We start from the raw sequence: 23,606 nt of genomic DNA, 5'->3' as shown, positions 1-23,606 counted from the left end.
GTTTTTAAACATAAATGCAAAGATTCATTTTAAAAATGTTAGCAAATCAAATCAAACAATATATTTAAAAAGTAACAGATCATGACCAAGTGGGGTTTACCCAGAAACACAAGGTTCAGTATTCAAAAATAGATCAGTGTGAATCCCCATATTAACAAAATAAAACAAGAAAATTGACATGATCTGCTGTAGTTAAAATGGATAACCAACAAGGATCTACTGTATAGCACAGGGAACTCTGCTCAATATTATGTAATAACCTAAATGGGAAAAGAATTTGAGAAAGCATAGCTACATGTATATGTATAAGTGAATCACTTTGCTGTACACGTGAAACTAACACAACATTGTTAATCACCTATACTCCAATAAAAAATAAAAAGTTTTTTTAAAAAAATAAAATAAAATAAAAATTCACATGATCATCCTAATAGACACAGAAAAGGCATTTGATAAAAATCTAGCATCCTCTACTGATAAAAGTCTTATAAACTAAGAATATAACAAAACATTTTCAACCTAATAATGGACATCTATAAAAAACATACAGCTAACATCAGACTTCATGGTGAAAGACTAGCTACCTTCCTCTCCTAAAATCAGGGACAAGGCAGGGATGTCTGCTCTTACCACTTCTATTAAACATGATGTTGGAGGTTCCAGCCAGTGAACTTAGGAAAGAAAAAAAGACATCCAGGCTAGGAATTTAAAAAAAAAACAAAAAACAAAACTGTATCTGTTCACTAAAAATATGACCATCTGTGTAGAAAATCAGACAGAATCTACAAAAACTACTAAAGTGATTTAGCAAGGTTGCAGGATGAATATAGATAAGTCAACATGTTTCTATATAGTTCTAACAATGAACAAATGGAAATTAAATTTTTAAGACAATATAATTTATTACACCAAAAATATGAAATACTTAGGAATAAGTCTGATAAAAGATGAGAAAGACTTGTATACTGAAAACTATAAAATATTGCTAAGAGAAATTAAATAAGACCTAAATAAACAGAGATAATATACATTATTCAAGAGTTAGAAACTCTACTATTTTTAAATTGTTAATTCTCCCCAAATAATTCTATAACATCAACATAATCTCAACATACATCCAAGCAGGACACTTTGTAGAAGCTAACAAGCTGACTCTAAAATTCGTATGCAAATACTAAGGACCTAGAAAAGCCACAACTTTGAAAAAGAAGAACAAAGTTGGAGGCCTAACACTACTTGATTTCAGAACTTATTATAAAGCTACAGTATTGGCAAAAAGACAAATAGATCAATGCAACACAATAGACAGTACAGAAATAAATCCACACAATATGGATAACAGATTTTTTTATACAAAGGTGTAAAAGGCAATGCAGTGGAGAATGGATAGCTTTTTCAAAATGACTTTGGAAAAACTGGATGTCCATATACAAATGAAATTAATTTTGATCTATACCTCTCACCATATACATAAATTAACTCAAAATGGAACATTTACTGTCTAGTTTATGTCAATTACACTGCTTTAAAAAAATAGGAAAGGCAGGAAGAGGAGGTGGCTTGGCCAACTATTCATAGATTTGATTCAGGCAAACACTTAGTACAGGCCCAGTGGCTACCATCCTGTAGTAACAGATAGTCTAACAACTGGTTAAGCACTTTCAGATATGTAAAATAAAAATTCACTTCTCTCATTTCTTTTTTGCTTATTATATAAATCCTCAGGGAAACAACATCAATATTGGTTTCCCTTTAATACAAGAATAAGAAACCAACACCTGAGGGAATGGAATATATAGAAAATATTGAAAACAGGGTACAAAATCAACTGAGAGATAATACTGCCACCGATGCTGCCAATATCCTTTTCCATAAGCCCAGGGTTAACCCAGATCGTATCCTAATGTAACATATCCTGTCTACAAGTAAATGGTCTTCATTAAAAAGTGGTGAAATCTGTAAGGAGAGAAGCGCTTTTTCTGGTACATAACATGACAGTCTTAATTAAACTGGGAGTTTCTGAGCTGGCCACAACCAAAAATCAGTCTGAGAAGTGAAACAGTTAAGGGTTATGTAAGAGCATGAAATGCCGTTTTGTTCCCACATTAATGCTTATTGTATATGTCAATATTGCATATCAGGGCCTGTATAGTAAAAGTGCTAAAAAGAGGCACAGCTTAAATAGGTCATTTCTAAAGTCTTAGAGAAGTCTGAGTTAATAGGTCAATTCGTTCTACCTGTGTCCCCAGATTAAAATACATATTTCTTAAGAACAGTGAAAAAAAGGGTTAGCTTATGCTAGCTGAATTAATAATGCAAACAGATTTGAACTGCCCCACTGAATCTCTCTAGGAGCCCAAAGAGGAGAGAACTAGTTGGTAATAGTTTATATTTAACCACAAGGCTGGCTTAGTCAGAGATCCAAGCTTTTCACAGACTAAGTGCAGAAGGTCAAAAAACCAAACATGATGCAGTTTGATGTGCTTGAATTCTACAAATGCAGGGCAGCCTGCAGAGTGCCACTCAAAAATCCTTGGGGTTGTCAATATTTACTAATCTTAACAATCATCCGGAATATCCAAAAAGATTTTCTTACATGTCCTGAATTTCCTCCTTCTGCTTCCCACCACAATGTTTTTTGTTTCATTTAACTTTTCTACTGGCCCTAGTTATAACAATTAAATTAAGAAAAAAATCCCAAGTCTAACGCTAAAATCGGAAGATACACATTTCTTCAGACAACCACAATGCATACTGTTTTGGAAATTTTGCCTTTAATCTCAGGAAGAAATTTTCACAATTGACACATTTCTCTTAATAAGTCAATCCTAAAAACACAATGTCAAGAAAAACATTTATGCATTTATTTTTATTAGGAAAAATTCTCACATATTAACAATAAGAAAACAAACCACACACAACCCTCCTTCTCTGATGACAAAGCCAGAGGGAGACCTTAATGGTGGCAGCTCATAAATCCTAGCCCAAGATCACAAATACAGCTGTAAGAAAACTCTCCCAAGAAAAATATATGGCAGTAGAAAAACCACAAGAGAGATTAGTGAGAAACTAAGAGCATATCTATCATTCAACAACTTTTCAAAGAGTATTTTTCACAGTTTATTCACTTTAAACTGTTTCAAAGTAATTAGGTAACCCAAGGATGAAGCCCTGGAAAATAGAGATCCATCTCTTATATTCCTCTCATGTCTCTATAATAACAACAGGGTTTTGGACATGTGGAATGCACATAAACCATTTCCTGAAGGAAGAGAGCTCATTTGCAAAAGAGCAGGAAAGGAAACCCAATACAATGACCGCTTCAGCCAAATGACTGTTGAGCAGTCCCAGTGAGGTGACACTGTTTCTTACAAATTTCATTCACTCTATATAAATGAGGTACAGGGAAGAATTTTCTAAACCAGAAAAAGCAATACATGTACCCCAAAATTCACTTTCTGCAAAATTAAAAAAACTAAACTAAAACCTGATGTGTCCAATAATATGGATTAATGCTTAAAAAAGTAAAATTTAGAAATAATTTCACTGCATTACTTCACTATGAATTATTCATAAGAAACAGATTTCCATGATTTCAATTTGAAAGATCTAAAATTACAATTCTCAGATAGCTGCCAACAGGTATGGCCCCTAAACAAAGATGTCTTACCATTTCATATTAACCTCTTCTCAGCAAAAGGCTTTTATCATCTGTTAAAAACAGTATGCATGAGCCCATTCCGTTTAAGGTTTTTCAATCTAATGTACCCACTGGGATCTATAGTAGTCTAATAACCATATGCACATCATAATTTTTACCAAAGTGAGTCATTACTGCAAAGCAGAAACTCTTAGGTGTTGTTCTTTGTACTTAGTACATATTTAAGTGCAGGTTCATCTAAACTATGTTAATACTACCAAAGTCCAGGTAATTCATGATTTTTAAAATCTGCTTATTAACACTTTTAAGGAAAAGGAAATTTTAAGTATTCCAGCACTTACAACTTCACACATATTACAGGTTCCCAGTGTTAGAAGTATACACCGTCTGCATTACTGTTCAATCACAAAAACTGAGGGTCAAAGACAGTCAATAACTCAGTGAAGGACAGACAATGTGTCAACAGCAAGACAGAACCTGTAACCCAAGACTCCTGATTTCCAGGTACTTTCTCCGATAAAGTATTCATACAGCCTGAACAATACAACAGCCAACACTGACATCCTATTCTTCACTGAATATGTTCACAACAAAACTGCTCTCTTTCCTTCTAATTAGCTATAGTGCTTAAAATATCTTGGTAAGTGAGTTGAAAGTCACAGCCATAAGACAATGTGAAGACAACTTCCTCTTCTTCCAGCTGCCTGCATGTAACGTCTAGGAGAAATAATTTCACTGCCCTGAATGAAGATCCCCGTAATTGTTGAAAGAAAAACCTAAAGAGCATTTCTCATATCAATAGCCACAATTTGTCCTCAATTACCTACATATCAACACAATATTTCATATTGTCTAAACCAACAAAGAAAAAGTGTAGAAGGGGCCTTTCTAACGTAGAAGTGTTCTGATACACTTTTTGGTTGTTTCCCACTCTCTGAATCACAGTCCAATCAATTTTACACGTTGTCTCTTACCTGGTTGTCAAGGAAAGAAGATGTACTAGGTTGACATGCACAAGAATAGTGAAGGATCCCACCTCAGGAGTGTAAGAGAGAAGTTATTCCTTATCTCACTCTTTTCATCAACAGTTTTATTTCCACCTCCAAGAGTAGCCTTTTAAAAGGAATGTGGAAATGGGTAGGAAAACACAGCTTTTTAAAATGACTGCTTCATTCTGCTACAACAGTTCACCTATGACACAAAAATACCTTAAAAACTATGCTGATCTGGAATACAGCAACTTTGGCAGAAATAATAAAGACAATAAGTTGCCTTAAAAAAAACAGCATTTCTACCAAAGCTTTACAAAAGAAGAATGTGGAAGCTGGAGCAAGTAAAAGAGCCAAAATTAAAATAATAGGAGCCCAGCTCGAAGTGCTGTTTTCTACAAACACTGTGATTATCCTTGCTTTGTGCCTTGACTCACCAAGACAAAATATGGAATAATTATGCCAGGGGAGCTATAATACTGTGTTTACTTCAAATAAACCTTTTAGCATATTTGTGGTCACTTTTTCAGGTACCTTATTTAAAAATAAACCAACATAGATCACATTTTTAAATCCTCACCAAGTTTATACACCTGATTGGTAACAGAAATGCCCTTGTATCTATAAAAGTTTTCATTTCAATATTAACTTAAAAGAATAAAAAGGTTCAGATCATGTCTAGTGTTCCTTGGTTTGAACCCCTAAAGAATTCACTCACAGAGAAGCACAGTTTCCTCTTCTAGAGATGAAAAACCCCCGAAGAGTTCTCAGTAAATAAAGGCAGTCCTTGACTTATAACTCCTAAGCCTGAAAAACACTTCCATTAACAAAAGTTGTCAGTCATCCCCAACTGCTACCCCAATATAAGTGCCCAGAAATGACCACCATGAAAAAAAGTTTGTCTTTTTAATGCTTTTGGACTATTCCCCTTAAAATTTGTTCCCATGGTCCTCTAAAATTTTTCATTTTACTTCTCCTGCACCATATTAAATTCTACCTAATTGAAAATTTTCTCAGTTAAAAATATGTCCTTTCAAAATATGTTATTCTAACAAGTGGAATCATCCATCTCTGACTTAATAGGACTGTGCTTCTCACATGTAACTCACATCATACTCACTAAGGCAAAGTGAACTCCGATTTGTGGGGCAGAGGGGGGTAGAAGACATTTTAGGAAATAGATAAGGCTGATGTGATAAGGGTACCTACTGGGGTCAGGAAGCACACCAAGAGCAAGATGGGGAAATTCCTAAAGGCATAAAAATGCATGCAGTTCTACACTTACACAAAGAAGTTTTGGTTTAGCCTGTAAGTAAAGTTAAGTCAATGAAGACTCTTCAAGCAAGTAACATGATTTAATTTGTATGTTGTCACGATTACATTAGAAGGAATTTGGAGGACAGACTGAAGAATGGTGAGATTAGAGGCTGAGAAGCCAGGAAAGAAGCTACTAATATAGCCAAGAGAAGGAGGACCTGAACCAATGCACTGGCAGGGTAGAAAGTGGTAAATGAAGAGGGACTGATGAGAAATACATAGGACATAAATCTAGAGGATGTGCGGATATGAGGAGTGAAGGGAAAAAGAGTATGACTTCCAGGTTTCTAGCAGGAGAAGATTTATGGCTTGGATGTTTAGCAGACGCTGTGGACATTAACTAAGTGAGGAAATTGAAGAGGAAGAGCAAACTTAGGACAACTGTTGTAGAGTTCAATGTGAAAAATGCTGAATTTGAAATGCTTATGAATGATCCAGGTTGGGAAAAAAAATTGATAAGCACCTGAATTTATGAAACTGGAAGCTGAGAAGAAAGGTCTGCGTTGGACATTTAAATGGAATTTGCAGCTAAAAAGACTGAATCCACCAGAATGTAACTTCCTCCAAGGTAGAGACTTTTGTCATTTTGTTTGCTATATGCACCTAAAATTATGTCTGCCTACAGGAGTATATGGTCAATAAATATTTAATGAATGGATGCCAAGGGAAAGCAAGTAGTGTGAGAGGGGGAGTGAACTTTATAGAACAGTTTTTTGAGAAATTCACCAGGAAACCACCATTTCTAACACTTTCTAAGAAAGCTAGTGTTTCCAAAAACAAAAAAAAAGCAATTTACAAATTATCTTCTAGAAGAAAAAATATAACTTGCCAGTAAATTTGTAACTGCTCCACAATCTACTCCTGGGATCACTAATTGTACAATCTCCCATCAGTATTCTCCCTATAAATTTGAGACCTAAATACCTATACAAATATTCCTTTTAAATATTTAAGAATTTTTGAAGTTCTGCTTGCATTGAAAATAACTGTCTACCTCCAGTAAACAGAAATGACATAAAATGAGAGAGAGTTTCTGTTTTGTGCAGATTAGCATAAAAAGCTCCATCTTTTGACAGAAACATGACTTTCCCATACCAAGAGTTCCAAGAGTAAGAAGTTACAACTGGGCTTATAAACATAGCAAAACCACTTCTAGAAAATATTTTTCTAGAATAATTTTAGAAATAATTTAGATTATTTTTAGAAATAATCTAGAATAGGACCACCTATTTTTGTGGTCCATGTCAAAAACAATGGCAGTTTCTGGAAACACTGGCAAGCCATTAAGATTTTAATAAAATTACTGGGCCAGGTAATTCCTAGTAAACTGCACCTGAAGTAAAAGTGTGAGAATGCCAAAGCCTTTATTTGTAAAACTAAGAACCCAAGAGAACTGATAAACAACACAGCACTGTTTCTAACAGTTACTGATGCCTTCAGTAGGATAGAGCATTATTCTCATGAGTTTCTTAAAAAGGCAGAGGGAAATGGCATGGCGGGAAAGAAATGAAAAGGACTTTAGTACACGTGTCTGAAGGTATTCATTCTCTAAGAGATGCTCAACTGTGTCTCCCTTTGAATTACACTTAATGCACCAGTCTCAGCCTCACTTACATTGAGAGTTCTCCATGAGGTCAGGATGGATCTACTAAGCTGTGAACGCATCAAGCACAGAGTTACCATGGTTATACATCCCTTCTGTTATGTCAGAGTCTCTTATATAAGGTTTGCTCATGAAGAATGCTCAGTCAATGTTTGCCGCAAGAGTGACTATGGGGAGAATGGATTAATTAGGCCAATTAACAAGGAAATAACACAAAACTGTTCTCTAAAGTCAAAATATTTTAGACACAGGACATGTGGGACAATAATTTTACAGTGCAAAGCATGCTATTCATGCTTTGATACTAAAAATAGTTTGTACTTTTATGGTAAAAAAGGAGAACCCCACACAAAATATTTGCATGTAAAAGAGGACTCAGTAAATTCCACCTCACTCCCACCCACCATCCCCTCTGTCTCTGCTGCTTGTCTAGTCTCTTTGGGATGATCTCTGAAAAATGGAATGCTGCAGTTTCCCTGGGCCAGCTTTTCTTGGCTGCAGTAGCAATTTCACCATACTGATGGGCAGGACACTGGGACGACAGAATGCTGATACATTCCATGGGAGAACAGCAGACGCCATCCACCAGAAGGGCAGTGACTTCTTGGATTAAATCTTTGCCTGGTGTGTATCTGCTGATCATCAGTATCTCATTTTACATTCATATCCCCAGAGAGGGAAAACAAAGGTCATACTGTATTGGCTTTTTTTTCTGCTGTAAGCAATTAACGTTGGAATGCAACAAGAGCATGCAATTGGCAATGTCATCAATTGCAAAAATAATTATTATTCCAACCTCCAATCATTCAACCTTAATTTATGAAGCACCTTCTTCTATGTGCCAGGCAATGTGCTACAAACACTATGGTGGAGAAAATGGCTATGGTACTTTGCCTCATCAGAGCCTGGAGTCTAGCAGAAGGGGCAGAAAGAAAGATACAGAATGGAAAAGTCTGTAATTATAAATTGTGCTAAGTGTTAGGAAACTAAAAAGGTGGGTGCAAAGGAGAAGGGAATAAAGGGACACCCCTGGAATGAACATTATGGTCAGGAAAAGCCTCTTTGAGAAGTTGACATTTCAGCTCAAGCCTAAAAGACTAGAAGGAGCCCATGATGCCAAGAGCAGTAGGAAGAGCACTTTGGGCGGAGAGAACAACGTGTGTAAGCTACCTGAGGTGGGAGAGAACCTGACATGTTGGAGGAAATGAAGGAAGGACAGAGGGGCAGCACCCAGTGAGCAAGACATGAAGCTGAAGAAAGAGCGCTGGAGAGCCAGGCACTAGAGCCCATAGGAATCTGAATTTTAATTTGAAAACACTGAGTGAATTCACATCTGTGAATAATATGATCAAATGTGTATTTTTAAAAGCTCACGCTGGTGGTTGTATGGAGAATGAATTGCAAGGGCTCGACAACAGAAACGGAAAACACGAAAGGTATCTCAGGTTTTCCAGGCAGGGATAGCCTTGAAATGGGTTTCAAGGGTTTTACTTCCTACATGCAGCACAATCCTGGGCCCCTTGTTGTGTCACAGAGAAATGTCCTCAGGAAGCTTGACTTTAGGTGGGGAGGATGTGTATTCAACCAACTCTAAAACAGAGTACAAGATGAAAAAGGTCAAAAGTGAATTATAAAGATAGTGACTGTATAATCCTAGTTTTCCAGGAAGTCCTGATTTATGCTTATTGTTCCAAGGTAATTATTCATAGTGCCCCCTTTCACTCTCAGAAATGTCCTACATGAGGTGATAAATTCTGGGGTCACCCTAGTTATAAACAGAGGATCATGGAAGTTCTGAAGAAAATGCAATTAATTCGGAGAGAAAAGATGATAAAAGCTTCAAGGAAGAAGTAGATTTGAAGTAGTCATTGAAAGATAAATATGACTATTGAAGAAGGCCATTCCAAATGAAGGGAACAGCATAGGCACAGGCTTGGCAGTGTGGAGGAAACACAGGGCTCTTGCAAATAACAGCAAGTGCAGCAACGGTTTGGTGTTTATGGAGAGCAGAAAGAGGGAGGCAAGGCAGGAAAGGTACGTTGAAGCAAACTTGGGATCCAGGAGGTCCTACACTAAGGCGGCTTTGATTTTATTTCACTGGCTATGGAAGGTCACTGAAACTTTTTGAACAAGAGAGTAAATAGCAATGAGCAAAACAATGCTGAACTATGCTAAGAATCCAGGTAAGATGACCAGTATAAATGTTGAGGGGAAAGGACCAGCATGATCAAGGGAGCAATGAACCAGGTGGCAAAGGCATTTTGTAACTTTAAGAGCAAATCTAAGTGGCTTCCCATGCAATCCTGACTGGGTGGAGAAGCAAGCAAGAGATTTTGAAGGGAAGGAGAGAGTGAGATGAAAGCCCAAAAGCTGAAAGTCTAGCCTGAAGACAAGCTCCAAGATAGAAAAGGAAGAAGAAAGATGGGCCATCAGGTTTAAGAGGAAGCAGAAAAGAGCGGGGTCAGAATCATCAGGGAAAGGTTTTTTAAACTCCATATCCTTCTCTCTCAGTATTCTGGTATGTCAATTTGTCTCCTCACTCTACCTAGAGAACCAAGGGGGCAGCTGGCATAGACTCCCTTCATGATCCCAATATATCCCCCTTCACACATAGCTACATAATCACAGCCCGCGAATGCCTCGCCCTAATACTCCCCACTGCCATATTCATTTGAGAAATACAAATTTAGAGTTTTAATATGAGGAGGTAGGAGGCAGGTGATGATAAATTATGCAAGTGGGCTGCTTAAGTTTCAGAAAGTACCATTCAGCCTTCTAGCAATGTGAGCTGGGCCCATTGCCCAGCTTTATATTTCACCTGAGAGGCAGGGGCTTTTCCCATCAACCTCATTATTTCTTAGAGAAATTTGATGACAGTATTTTTTTACATCAGAAGTTGTTATCAACAGTCTTATTCATACAGTGTGATAATTTCATTAGCAACTGTTCAGGAGATCATTTTGCACTCATCTCCAGAGGAACAGCATTTCTGGTCTCAGAGCAATGCATTAAAAACAAATGCTACCCACTGTTGACACACCTCAGGCAATTGTTAAGTCCTAAATCTACGTTTTGCTACTTAAACAAAATTTCTTCTGAGGGCCTTTGGTCTGTCTGGTTTTAGAAGGAAAATATTTCCTTTTGAATTTGTGGAACCCAAACCAGAAATTCAAGTATAAAATTTTATTATATTGAAGCTTTCTTACTAATGAAGAAAACAGTTAATGGTCTTTAGGCTCAACTGATACCTAGGCAGTGTTTTCAGATTTAATTCACACCTGCCCCCCAATACTGCCACTGAATACCACCAATTTTTATAATATGGAGGATTCATAAAATTTATAAACGTTAAGAGTGAAATACCGGGGCTTCCCTGGTGGCGCAGTGGTTGAGAATCTGCCTGCCAATGCAGGGGACACGGGTTCGAGCCCTGGTCTGGGAGGATCCCACATGCCGCGGAGCAACTAGGCCCGTGAGCCACAATTGCTGAGCCTGCGCGTCTGGAGCCTGTGCTCCGTAACAAGAGAGGCCGCGATAGTGAGAGGCCCGCGCACCGCGATGAAGAGTGGCCCCCGCTCTCTGCAACTAGAGAAAGCCCTCGCACAGAAACGAAGACCCAACACAGCCAAAAATAAATAAATAAATTAAAAAAAAAAAAAAAGAGTGAAATACCACTGTGGTGCTGAAAGAAGAAAGCAATAAGAGGAACCTAAAAGGGACCTCCCTGGCGGTCCAGTGGTTAAGACTACGCACCTCCACTACAGGGGGCACAGGTTTGATCCCTGGTCAGGGAACTAAGATCCCTCATGCCGCATGGTGTAGCCAAAAAAAAAGGAAACTAAAAGAAAGAGTAATGAGTAAACTCCAGTTACCAGATGTATAAAAAGCTGTGTTCTTTGAGGGAGCTTGGGGGTATAAAGAGAGAAGAATACAACATAATTATTCTACTGAGGCTACATTCTAGTAAACTACCAAAAAGCAGCCATTTTGAAAACATTTTTTATAGTGTAATGTCTATAGTATTCAGAAGAAACATTTCTTTTTTCCAATAATATTTTGAAAAAGAACTCAATTAGTAAATATACAGAACGAGAATATGGTCCTAGTATTGATAAAATTATTTCAAACAGATATGGTTTAAAAACTTTAAGATTTGTTACAAGTTTTGCAAATAGCACAGAAATGTTCCCTTTCTCTTTCCTAAAAAAAAAAAAAAAACACGATTCAGTTTACTAAAAGTATGATTCTTGCAGCACCTGCACTGGAGTTGCTTAAGGAACTTGGTGTCACGCTCTGACCCTCATCCCAGGGACTGTGACTCCACCAGTCAGAGGTGCTGTCTGGAAACCTGCATGTTAATAAAAGCCCCAGGGTCGTTCTGACATAGGTGGTCTGAAGACCACCCTCTGAGAAACATTATTCTGTATGTTCCCATCCATAAAATGCAGCTAATTGCTTCTCAATCTAATCACAGCCAATCTCAGCCACTCAGAACCATCACTAGCAATTAGGACCGTCCAGCCTTGCACTACATGATTTCAAGACATGTAGTGACGTGAGTGCTTCCTGAGTAATCACAGGTGCATGGTGGTCACAGAATGACCAGCAATAACGGCGTCACTGTAGGCAGAGGCGCGGGAGAAGTGGCAGCTTCTGCAGAGCTGTGATCAATGAATGCAGGTCAAGTGTTTCCGCAGGCCCCATGGCAGAGCTTGTCGGGCCTCCTGAAAGACACCAGGCAGGCCCGGACAGGACTTGGCCCAAGTTTGTGAGCCATTTTGGTTTCTGCTCCTGTGTGTGTGTTTGTGAACACTAGTATAAGGACACACACCTCTAGGTGTGAAAAGACCCTGAGTTTCTGAAAGAACTCTGTTACATTGCTTGGTACAAAATCATCACGACTTGCATCAAGAGACAAAATGCTCCAGAATTCATTTAGAATACCCAAATAGGGTCTTTTAAACATCATTAGGACCCAGCAGTAACTCAAGCACATTAAAACAGTTGGGTTCCTGTGGCAAAGCAGGTCTAATGGGACTGAGGGTTAAGTACAGCAAGGGGTGTGTCATCAAGGTCCCCTCAGCCCCTCAGGGACTCTCTAAAAGCAAATATCGGCCCTACTCAAACAAAGCATATAATTCAGTATGGTTTTGTCTCACAGTATTCACTGAAATGTTCAAGGGAAAGCTAAAAAGAATGCAGTAATGTTGTATCTATCTTCACATTTAATTAAAAAGAGAGCTAACAGCACTTCCAAGAGGGAGGTCATTCCTTGTTCAGCACAAGATTTCTCTGTGCAAAGCTATTTTGAGTATGGGCAATAAAACAATTCAACATGTAAACACTTACAAAAGCTACCATTTCAGAAATGCTACTGATGCTTTAGCTAACAAACTCTGAAGATGAGGTACAAATGACAATCCCGCAGCTGGAGGCAGCCATAAAAGAATCAAGAACACCATCCACAAAGTCCAATCTAATCCTCCATCCTCCTCTTCCCTCATTGTGCTTGGAGGCCCCAACTGCCTTCAACAGAATTGTATGATAGGAAAAGGTTTATAGGAAGAAAAGTTGTATGCAAGACCTTGAATATAACATCTCAGAGTTCAAGAGATCAGATCATCATTTTCTCCTGCACAGTCACTATACAAACAGCAGAGGAAGAAAGAAGGATGATGTCCTACAAAAAACTCATGGCAATTACAAGATGTTAGCAGGTTTAAAATAAGAACCTTACACAGTTATACACATTTAAAGGAAACCATACAAAGGTGAGCCCTGGGCAGATGGCTTGTTTTCCAGCCCAGTGAGTCCACACTTGGCTCTCTGGGCAGGATGAGACATTCGGCTCTGCCTATGTGCACATACTGAATCTTCAAATGCACCTTTAGCTTTTCCTCCTTGGAAGAAGAATTACAAATTGGGCCTTAAAATATCCAACAGTTCTCAAGTTACATTTACCACACAGAGCTGCCTGGGCCTGCCTTAAAGCCCACCCACAATTTCATTTTCAATTAGCAGCTCCTCGAAAGGCAGTAATGAAAGCAGTTGCTAAAGAGCATTCAGATGTCACTGAAAGACTGTAAACCCAAACTGTAAATAGCACATTGTGAGTCGCCTGTCACCACCATCAACTCACACGGGAATCTCGCAACACGTGGCTATCACAACCATCTGTTCAGCTCCCCAACTGACACCACTGCAAACCACACAGCCACCTACCCACTCCCACCTCCCACTCATTACCTGTCATGTACAGACTTGTGTGGAGATGGGACTGCTGTAAGTGGAGATTAGAATGCAGAACACATGGAGGCTTATTTCACGTTCTGTAGCTAAGATCTGGCCACATGCAGACAACACTGTATCTTCAGAAGAGGGAAAAGCTACCATTAAATTAACACAGAATGCAGTTTTAATATAAATAAAGGGAGTCTGTCTACCTTCATCAAGTATCCGAAGTGTAGTGTCTAAATCTTGTAAAGAGAAAAACATGCTGCCTCACCCTTCAATCACCAGTATTGTAGGAATTTACAGTAGGTAGAGTTGAGAATGATTTCTGTCACTGCCCATCTTACTCCTCTAAGAATATATAGTATATTTAGTATATTTAAATGGCCCTTAATAAAACTCCACACACACATACGTATAACAAATTCCTACTTTGGGATTAGTGAATGTCACTGTTTTATTGAACAATTTCTATAGGTCTCAGGATCATTGGAGCTGAGTTAATGCCCATTCTTTTAATTGCAGTTCCTTTTCCAATTCAGCCTATTTTCTCTCTATGGGTTTTATTTTATGAGATGGTAGTCAATGTGCTATGTCCTCTTTTTGGTCAATTTTTACTAAATTTTAATTAAGAGTTATATACATCACTTGGGATAAAATTTATTACTGGCCACCTCACTTCAAACATCTGTCTCACAGAAGTCAACTGATATTTATGCTCACTCTTACCAACATGCAGGGCCAATAGAATATATCCCAGACAACAATGTACAGGGTCAAAAGACACAAAACAAAAATTCTAGAACTCAAAAAATAAACTCACTGCTTCTAAAGCCCAAGGGGGGGGGGAAAAAAAAACCACCAAAAACCTTCACATAATCTGTTGTTATAATAGTCGCAGGTTTCCAAATACCAAACAAATACCTCCAATATAATACACAACTAATTCTGAAAAGAGATCGGCCTGGGTTGGAGGTTCCTCAAAAATCAGATGTTAAAAACTGGCATCTTATCCTTATTTCAAGTCAATCAAGATTCCAAGAGCAATTATAAGCCAACCTCCTTCCTCACTCCTGGTCCCAGCCTTTTCTTACATGTTTTTACTCTTATTTCTGTAGTTTTGGCAAAGGGAAAGAAGTAGTGTGCAACTTAAATGCATGTGCAACTTAAATGCATCAGAAGGAAAAATAAAGAATTTTCTTTAATATCTCAATTTGTAACCTTCACATGACTACACAATTTTTAAAAAGCAAATGAAATCTCAATTAACACATTAAACTTGAAACTCTGAAGTATGAAGTAAAAACGACTTAACTGCAGCTCACATTTCTTGATACCAGCTCAATATACCTTCAGTCATTTAACCATTATAACAAATGTATTTATGAAAGAGCACCTAGCAAAGTGCATGTCTTTTCATTACTAAAGTATAACACCTAATTACATTAGTGTTTCAAATGCTCTGATTTCCAGAAACCTGTAGGCTCTAGCGTCAAACTGGATAAATACCTGTGTGATTTCAGCCTGGATTTCCACCCAGAACTAATTAGAAGGTCTTCAGCAATGTGACTTGAACTGGGTCTGCTTAATCAAAGTTTTCCATTATAAATCCTCCTTCACAAGTTAATTTCTACTAGTAACAAATGTCACCAAGAAGTCTTCTGACAATCTGAGTGAGTCCACTGAAATAAAGGATCTGCCTCTGGTAGTAAATGCTCTCAAAGGAGAAGAGCACGGGCAAGATATACTGCTTCATCAGGATGGGTGCAAGCTCAGCTGGTGGCTTAGTCACCTGGGCCCTTGACCAACACAACCACTCACTCCAAATAAGGCGAACATGCAACGCCAATACACAAAGCAGACGCAGCCACCACGCAAAGCTTTAAACAAGAGCTCTAATTCTAAAGACTTGGCACTGGGATCAATCCCTCCTCTTCCTAGAAATCAGTATACATCTTTGATATCTACAATGTCAGCTATTAATCCTCCACCAAGTTTGACTCCACCAAACTAGACTTTCAGAGAGAGGAGCAAATTTCCATTCTTTACAAGCAACACCTACCCAGATCAATTTGTATAAAGATTTTTAAACGACGTAAGGCATTCCCACATAAGCCATTCTCACCAGCAAGGTTAGAGTCTAACTGCCAGGCTCCTGAAATATTCCCGAATTCCTTTATTTTCCTCCCAAATAGTGTTCTCCTATGGCTAGAAGCTATCTCAATAGGTTGCCTCTCTCTGGGAAATTCTGTCCTTAGATGAATGGCTTTTTGGCAGTTAAAATTCAGTTAGGAGGGAGACTCCGGAATTTATTTTGATGATCCATCCTTGTGTCTGTTAGTTAGAAGAGTTCATATAACCTAAAAATTCCTCCAGCTCACTTAAGCCTATTTCCTCTGGTTCAGTTCATACTAGAGAAAGATGGGACAGACTAATGGACTAAATGAAGATTTAGAAATATCCACTCAGAGCCAAATCTGAGAGTTCTCTGAATGCTTATCAACTTTTCCTCATCTCTTTTCTATTTTTAAAACCCCTCTGCTCAGTGTTTTCAACTACAAAGTACTAAATTTTTAAAGCATCCCGTGGTCTAGAAGTTAGACATACTGAAAGAAAACTAAACTCAAAGTCCTCAGAGGAGTTAAGTTTTCCCAAAACGCTTCTGCAGAAGTTAAGGCTCGGTCAGTTGGAAGGTTTGGCAGCACATGACTTCAATGTGCTCTTCAGTAGTTTCCCAGTTAGAGAGTAAAGATCCTTATTCAGAGGACCTATCAACCTCTGTTTTGATTTTCCCGCTCCCAAGTCAAAGTAGGAAAAACAAAACAAAACAAACAAAAAAAACCCCACCTACCATATCCTTATTAGTAAGAGCCAAAACTTTTTAATATAATGTTTGAGTACTCACATCATGGGCAAATAGTTCTGTGTAAGACAAACATAAGCATAGGGGGGTCAGAAAGACATGTAGTCTTTTATATAACATTTACTCCTTTCTTCATTTTTTAAAACCCCTTTGGAAATTAAGAAGAAAATTCAAATTTGCCATATAAAAAAGTGCAACCATTTTACAAGGCAGTTGCCAGCTCAGCATCTTCTAAGTCAGTATGTATTTATACTTAAAAACATAATCCAACAAGTAAGTTCCATTGGGGTGGTTACTACTTAGAACACTTTCTTTTAACAGTATGGAAATGGAGAAGAGCATGGGCAAAATATACTGCTTCATCGGGATGGGTGCAAGCTCAGCTGGAGCTTTTTTTTTCACTCTTCTCCTTTAATGTCTTCACAGAGCCAACCAGTTACAGACTCCAAAACTAAATACTTTCAGACCTACTATGGTCTTCCTTTACAGACCTCAGCAACACTATATATCTGTGTTATTCAAAAACTTAAAGAATCATGGAACTGAGAAACCTTCTAATCCAAATCTCTCATTTTACAGATGGGCAGCAAAAGACAGTGATTTGTTCAGGGTTTCATAATAGCACATATGATGCTAGGAATATTATAAATGAAAGTATTACAGCTTTACCTCAATTATCAACTTCTGTTTCCCTTCCTACTAAAATAACACTTGGATAGTATATTTGGCATCAACACTGAAGATAAGAAAACACCACTTGTTTTTAAAACTCTTACATAGGCCAAAGATACGATTCATTCTTTCCTTCTCCATGATTCATAAAAAGTGAGTCAAACTAATTGCTTTTCAAATATTTTCCCTGAAATAAGGATAGCTTTGATTTCAAATAACATTAGTACCAGAAGATGGATAATTAAGACCAAAAAGCTACTCAAATTTGAGACATACAAGTCCTTGCCTTCTTGTAAGATCATAAACTCTTTCACTAGAGGACAGAGTAGAAAGAAGGATTTCGAAGACAGAGAACAGAAAAGTCAGATCAAGTATGGAAGTAAGAGAGTCAAGGAAGAGGAACCACAGCTGTGTGTAAGCTCAGAATTAAATTGATTTCTTGTCTGAAAGGGTAAGAAGCCCTCCTCCCACCCTGTTGGAGAGGCAGTGGTTACACTGCAACCTCTCTCCATCGGGAATAATCATTTTTGCTACATATCTCACATGGAGAGGCATGAGTTGGAAGTCACAAATACCACAGGAAAACTATCTTTTATAGAACCCAGCCCTTCCTCCCTCACCCCACTCTCTGTCAAAAAAAAAAACAAAAAGTTTTTTTTTTAAATCTTCATCCAAATGTGGTTGCCTTCAACTTTCCAAGCTCTTTCTCTGCTCTCTGTACTTGATAGTTTATCCTGTTTTCTTCTTGAGCTTTCATAGGCCATTTCTACGACCACAATCACTCCCTCTGACCAAACCAACTCATGTAGTTTCTAAAAATACTTGTAGACTCCCTGCATCTCACGACTTGGAGTCCTTATCTCAAACAAGGGAAGCAGAATATACAGGGAAAACAGAGAAAGGCAGAGAAATCTGGGTCTAAACCCTAGCTCTGTACCTCACTGTTAAGTGGCCTCAGACAAGTCACTTTATTTCTTTAAGCCCCAGTTTTCCCATCTGTAATGTAACCATAATACCATCTACTAACCAGGGTTGTTGTGAAAATTGTAGATTATACTACACAAACTCCCTCACTGAACGACTGTACCGTGCTATGCATCAGATAAATGTTAATAATAACCATTATAACTCTAACCTGGCATTTCATTTCAGGACAAAGAAAAACCGCCATGTGTGTCAGAGTTGGGGATACTTCCCTGAGATCCTCATGAGTCCATGCTGAAATCCATCACTCTAGGTATTTTCTCAGAAGTTTACCCATCAAGTTCCACTCTGACACCAAACTTATTAAGGACTTTGATCTTTCAAATCTTTTAACTGAAATTCATCACCAAAAATATATTCTTGATTCTTTGTAAGAAAAATTTCCAAACTGGCTTGACCATTATCAAATAGGAAATTTGAGACAACAAACTTCTGTGCCTAAACCCCTAGCGATTCTGGTTCATCAGGTTCTAGGGTAGAGCTAGGAATATGTGTTTAATAAGGCTCATGATATGATTCTAATGATCTGTGAGGTTTTAGAACCACTGTTTTGTCTGATCCTAGATCTCTTCCCTCTGCAGAGAAACATCTGCAAACTAGGAATTACCTGTTCAGCTTCTAATTAGCAGCACCTGCTCTGTGAACCACACTCCCTTCCTCTGCTTCCTTCAAGTGATAGTCAATTCCACCCAGTGGTCCCTCCAAAAACAAACAAAACACACCCAGGACACAGGTAACTCAGCAGGTGCTAAAGCCTCCGAATTTGTGCTGAAAAATTGCTATAAATAGCTTCATTTCTCATTATTAATCTATCTCATATGGGGATTTCCACAGGCAGAAAGGCTCCCCAAATGCCAAGAGCTGTATTTTCTTGTGGATCATTGAAACCTAATTATTAAACAGCCCAGTAAGCCCCACTACCAGACTTTCATACAATCAGCAGATCACAAAGACAGTCCTGAATTATAGGCTGCGGAGGACACCTAAAGAACCAAAAGGCAAACTCATTTCTTCCAGTGCTCTCCCACATGCCACAGTATTTGGGCTTCCCTGGAAAATATAAATCTTATGCAGGGTACTGCCTGCATGCAGATAACCATTTTTAGCGCCTCAGAACCTTGAGATACACAGTGTATTTGAACAAATCTGCCTGTTTCCTTTGTTTTACCTCAGAGGATCTCTCCCTGCAAGCCAGTCTACCTGGACCATCACCAAGACTTCCGTTAGTCTGCCCTCAATGCCAGTAGCGCCAGCATCAGGCTTTGTTACACAGAGCACATGTGACTGAAAGGGTACCGTGCTAAAGTTTCAAACTGTGATAAAAACAATGAGCTTGGTGTGGTATATTCTTTTAGAAGCAAACACACAGCTCTGCAGGGCAGCCCTCCGGCACCCACCAAGGACAATATCTTCTCCACCTGTTAGGAAGAACCCCAGAGAAGCAGGCACCTGAGGAAGAGCAGCCACAGGAATGAACAAACCCTAAGCTTCCTCACCTGTCTGAGTCCCTTCGGCATTTTCTTTCTCTTCCCGAGGTGCTGGCAGAGGTTGCGGTCATTTTCCCGGTCTGAGCTGTAGTGGTGTGGGTGACTGAGTCTGCTCTTCTTGGAGTGAAAGGACAAGCCGTTGGTAAGTGCTTCCCGTTTCTTCTTGGTCAGAGGGGTCTGGCGTTTCTCCACGCGTTCCTGAGGCTTAAGTGCTACATCTTTCTGTAGAAAAAAAGAGAAGGAAAGTGGTGGTTACATAGGTAGCTAGCGCCACACCCAAAACAGAGGCTAAATGAGGTTCCTAGAAGGGAGGGAGTAAAGGCAAGAAAGTGGGGTATGAGACTACCTAAAACTAAGAAACATGGCTCTCCATTTTTCTGACTCCCTAATGCCACAAATATATCCTTTCTATTCTTCTTGGGGACAAAAAAGCTCAACAAAGCACAAAGTATCTGTCCATTAAAAGTGCTTTCACTGCTGCCTGGGATAGTAGCTTTCCATCTGGCTCTGCCCTAGGTCCAGTGCATGCTATTCCCTGAGGAGCCTTAATACACTCACTTCCCAAGATGGTACATCAATTACGTTTCAGAAAAGGAGTACTAAGTGCATGCGCAATTCAAAAAAATCAGCACAAGACTGAACATACCAGGGCCAGGTGGATGTGAGCCAGCAAGAAAGAAACTGTCAATTCACATGATTAAAATGTTTCCTTAATGCATTATATTTTTACCACAAGTTCCTCTGAGCATCCTTAATTCCCATCTTCTTTGCAAAATGTAACAACCATATTATCACCAAGATCAACAGCAACTTTTCACTTATGCCTGTGTGTGGCTGGGGGATGGGGGAGGGTGGGAGAAGGATCATGGATGTTCTGGAATAGGGAGCAGCACCTGTAGGAACTACAGGCAAGCATTTCAGGCCACATGACATAGGTTAGTTCTGTGCCTTCAGGCAGGTCAGGACATCCTGAGATACCAAAAGACCTGGGTTCGGGCTCTGATGCTGATATTATTCATTATGAAACTTGGAGTAAGTCACTGCAACTCTGAGCCCACATGGAAAATGGACTCAGATATGACCTGATACAATATATGTTAAAGTCCTTAGAACCCTGAGAAATGTACACATTAAGCAATAACAATGACTTGGCATTCAATCATTTGTTAATGAATAGATATGTTCCTCTTTACACTGAAAATGCTCCTTCCTGGAGCCTCATCTGCACACAGTTTCTCAGTTTCTGTGGTCCTAAATGCACATTTAAAAATAAAGTAAAACCAGGGACTCCCCTGGCGGTCCAGTGGTTAAGAATCTGCCTTCCAACGCAGGGGACATGGGTTTGACCCCTGGTCGGGGAACTAAGATTCCACATGCCGTGGGGCAACTAAGCCCACGCACCGCAACTACTGAGCCCGCAAGCCACAACTAGAGAGCCCACGTGCTGCAACTACAGAGCCCATGCGCTCTGGAGCCCCCACACCGCAACTACTGAGCATGCGTGCTGCAACGAAAGATCCCACTTGCCGCAACTAAGACCCGACGCAGCCAAAAATAAAATAATGTATTTTTTAAATAAAATAAAAAATAAAAACAAAAACAAACATTCCCCTTCATCCATTTCTCATTCTCAAAATACCACTCTCTCTTTCCTCTCCTTCACAGCCAGTATTCTTGGAGCAGTTATCTATCTATTCTACCTCTTCCTAATACCTCAGCACTCCTGACTTGACACACATGGTGCTCCTTGATGTCTTTCCCAATTCAGCCACAGCCATTATTTGGGGACCTTGGACATTTACATCTGCTTTGCCTTGGCCTCAAAAGCCCACCCTTCTACTCCCCTCCCTTTTCTAGTTCAAGAACCCTTCCCAGTGGCTGCCAGTTCAGGGAGACCGTTCTGTAATGCAAAGCACTGTTCTCAGGTCTCCACTCATTCAACAAATGGTTTTGTGCACCTAGTATATTCCAAGTACAAACTTAGCACTGTCCTGCAGGCGCTGGGAAAACAATTGTGTGGGAGAAAAATCCCCACATCATGGAACTTAGAATTTAGGGGACAGATACTAATCAAATCACACAAATATATAATTGCAAACTGAACTAACTGCTCTAAGGGAAAGCTAACAGGGTGCTAAAACTGGGGGAAATGGTCTAGCCTAGAGGAGGGGACTGTTGCTGAGGAGATGACTGCCATTTGACCTAGATCTGAAAGTCTGGGCAGAGAGAACAGCTTGTGTAAAAGCCCTGAGGCAGCTGGTAGCATGATTCTTTGAAAGAATAAGGTCGGTACTAAGTATCAGTAACCCCAGTGCTTCACTTACAGAGCCAGGCAAGTAATAGATGGTCAAATTATGCTTGCTAAATAAATAATACAACTAAAATATCCAAATCTATAAACCACAATAGTGATTTAATAATATCTCAAGCTGTCTCTAACACAGAGTGAGTGAGGCAAGCTAGAAATGCTGATAGAAGCAAGAAACCAAGAAACCCAAATAAGCAGGCACTGCTGGCGCACAGGAAGGATCACAGCAAATAGCAAGAAGCCCCAGAAAAGGAGAAGGGCCTTATCTTTGGGGCAAGAATATATCAAAAATAATAATCCTACAAGGCAAATGAGTAGCTTCTGGTCTAACTTCTAGCTGCTTCCACTGCAGATGATTTACTCTCTGCCACTGGAGAGGCAGGTCTCCCAAGGCAATGAAGATGTGGTGAGAAGTGTTTATAGAGGACAAGGTGAGATCGAAGCAAGTACACATGGCCATTAATTCCAGTCTCAGAACCTTGCACACTGTGCCTAACAGATGACAAATGTTCAACAAATGTCTGCTATGTTTATTGCTTTGTCCAATGTCCACTACCACAGTCAGCTGTGTCAGACATCTGCTCAGAATTTGGCCGCAAATGTAACCAATTTAGTCAGTTATCGTGAAAAAACACTCAGGTATAATGGCAACACTAGCAGAAGCAGCCAGGTAAGTCCCACTGTGGACTGCTTCTATATAATATGATTAAATTGTACCACTTCTAAGGGTAATACATAAACTCCCCACAGGCTGAAAAAAACACCTTTCTTTGTTCACACCGTCCACCTACTGCCCTACATCATATGGATGTAGAGTATAGGGTTAATAAACAAATGATATTTAATAATGTATCAGCTGTGCTTTTAGAAAAAAAATATGCCATTCTCTTCGGAGACCAAATCTTTTTTTCATACTGAAGGTGCTCCAAAGTATATTGAAAATTATGTGTAATTCCATACAAATGTGAATTAATATTTATGAGAGTATGGTATAATTTTTTCCAAATCCATTTTATTTTCATGTAGCATATTAATCAAGGCATTCTCACTGCACCACAGAATAGCTACACAGAGCAAATGGACCCCATGCCGTGACATTAGCTTGTAAGAGACCTGCTGAAGTCTTAGCAGCAGCAATACAATCATCTCAGCTCCAATTAATATTGAGATTTTCAACTCTGGAGGCTGTGTGAGGGGAAGAGGGGAAGAGGGGAAGAAAGAGAGGCTCAAAATGTGTATAGAGGTGGTAGCTTAAGAGGTAAAGAATGCAGTCTTTTAAAAGTTTTTATTACATAAGAGGTTTTCAAAGATTATCTTTAGAGAGTATCTTTATACTTTCAAAGATACAGTTTTATTTATAAAATTACTGCATAGACCCTTTGGAACAGTTCCTGAAAAAAACAGGCTGCTATTTGTTTGTTCCCTCTATAAACCTATACAGACTGTTTACTGTGTATCAAGTAAAATAATCACTTAATTTCTCAATGGCTG

The 23,606-nt window shown here is 38.9% G+C and overlaps 1 protein-coding gene across 4 annotated transcripts in view; it reads right to left on the bottom strand.

Annotated features, from left to right (window-relative positions):
• The window catches only part of AUTS2 (activator of transcription and developmental regulator AUTS2), a 1,113,272-nt gene that overhangs the window by 817,767 nt on the left and 271,899 nt on the right, over positions 1-23,606 (bottom strand). For all 4 annotated transcript variants that reach the window (XM_057528426.1, XM_057528428.1, XM_057528427.1 and 1 more), the window contains exon 2: positions 19,817-20,029. In XM_057528426.1, coding sequence (XP_057384409.1) covers positions 19,817-20,029 — 213 coding nt within the window. The remainder of the gene's footprint in view (positions 1-19,816; positions 20,030-23,606) is intronic.

The sequence above is a fragment of the Balaenoptera acutorostrata genome, chromosome 15 (assembly GCF_949987535.1).
Source record: "Balaenoptera acutorostrata chromosome 15, mBalAcu1.1, whole genome shotgun sequence".
Lineage (NCBI taxonomy): Eukaryota > Metazoa > Chordata > Mammalia > Artiodactyla > Balaenopteridae > Balaenoptera > Balaenoptera acutorostrata.
Note: the sequence above shows the minus strand (reverse complement) of the source record. Positions and strands in the feature narration are given on the sequence as shown.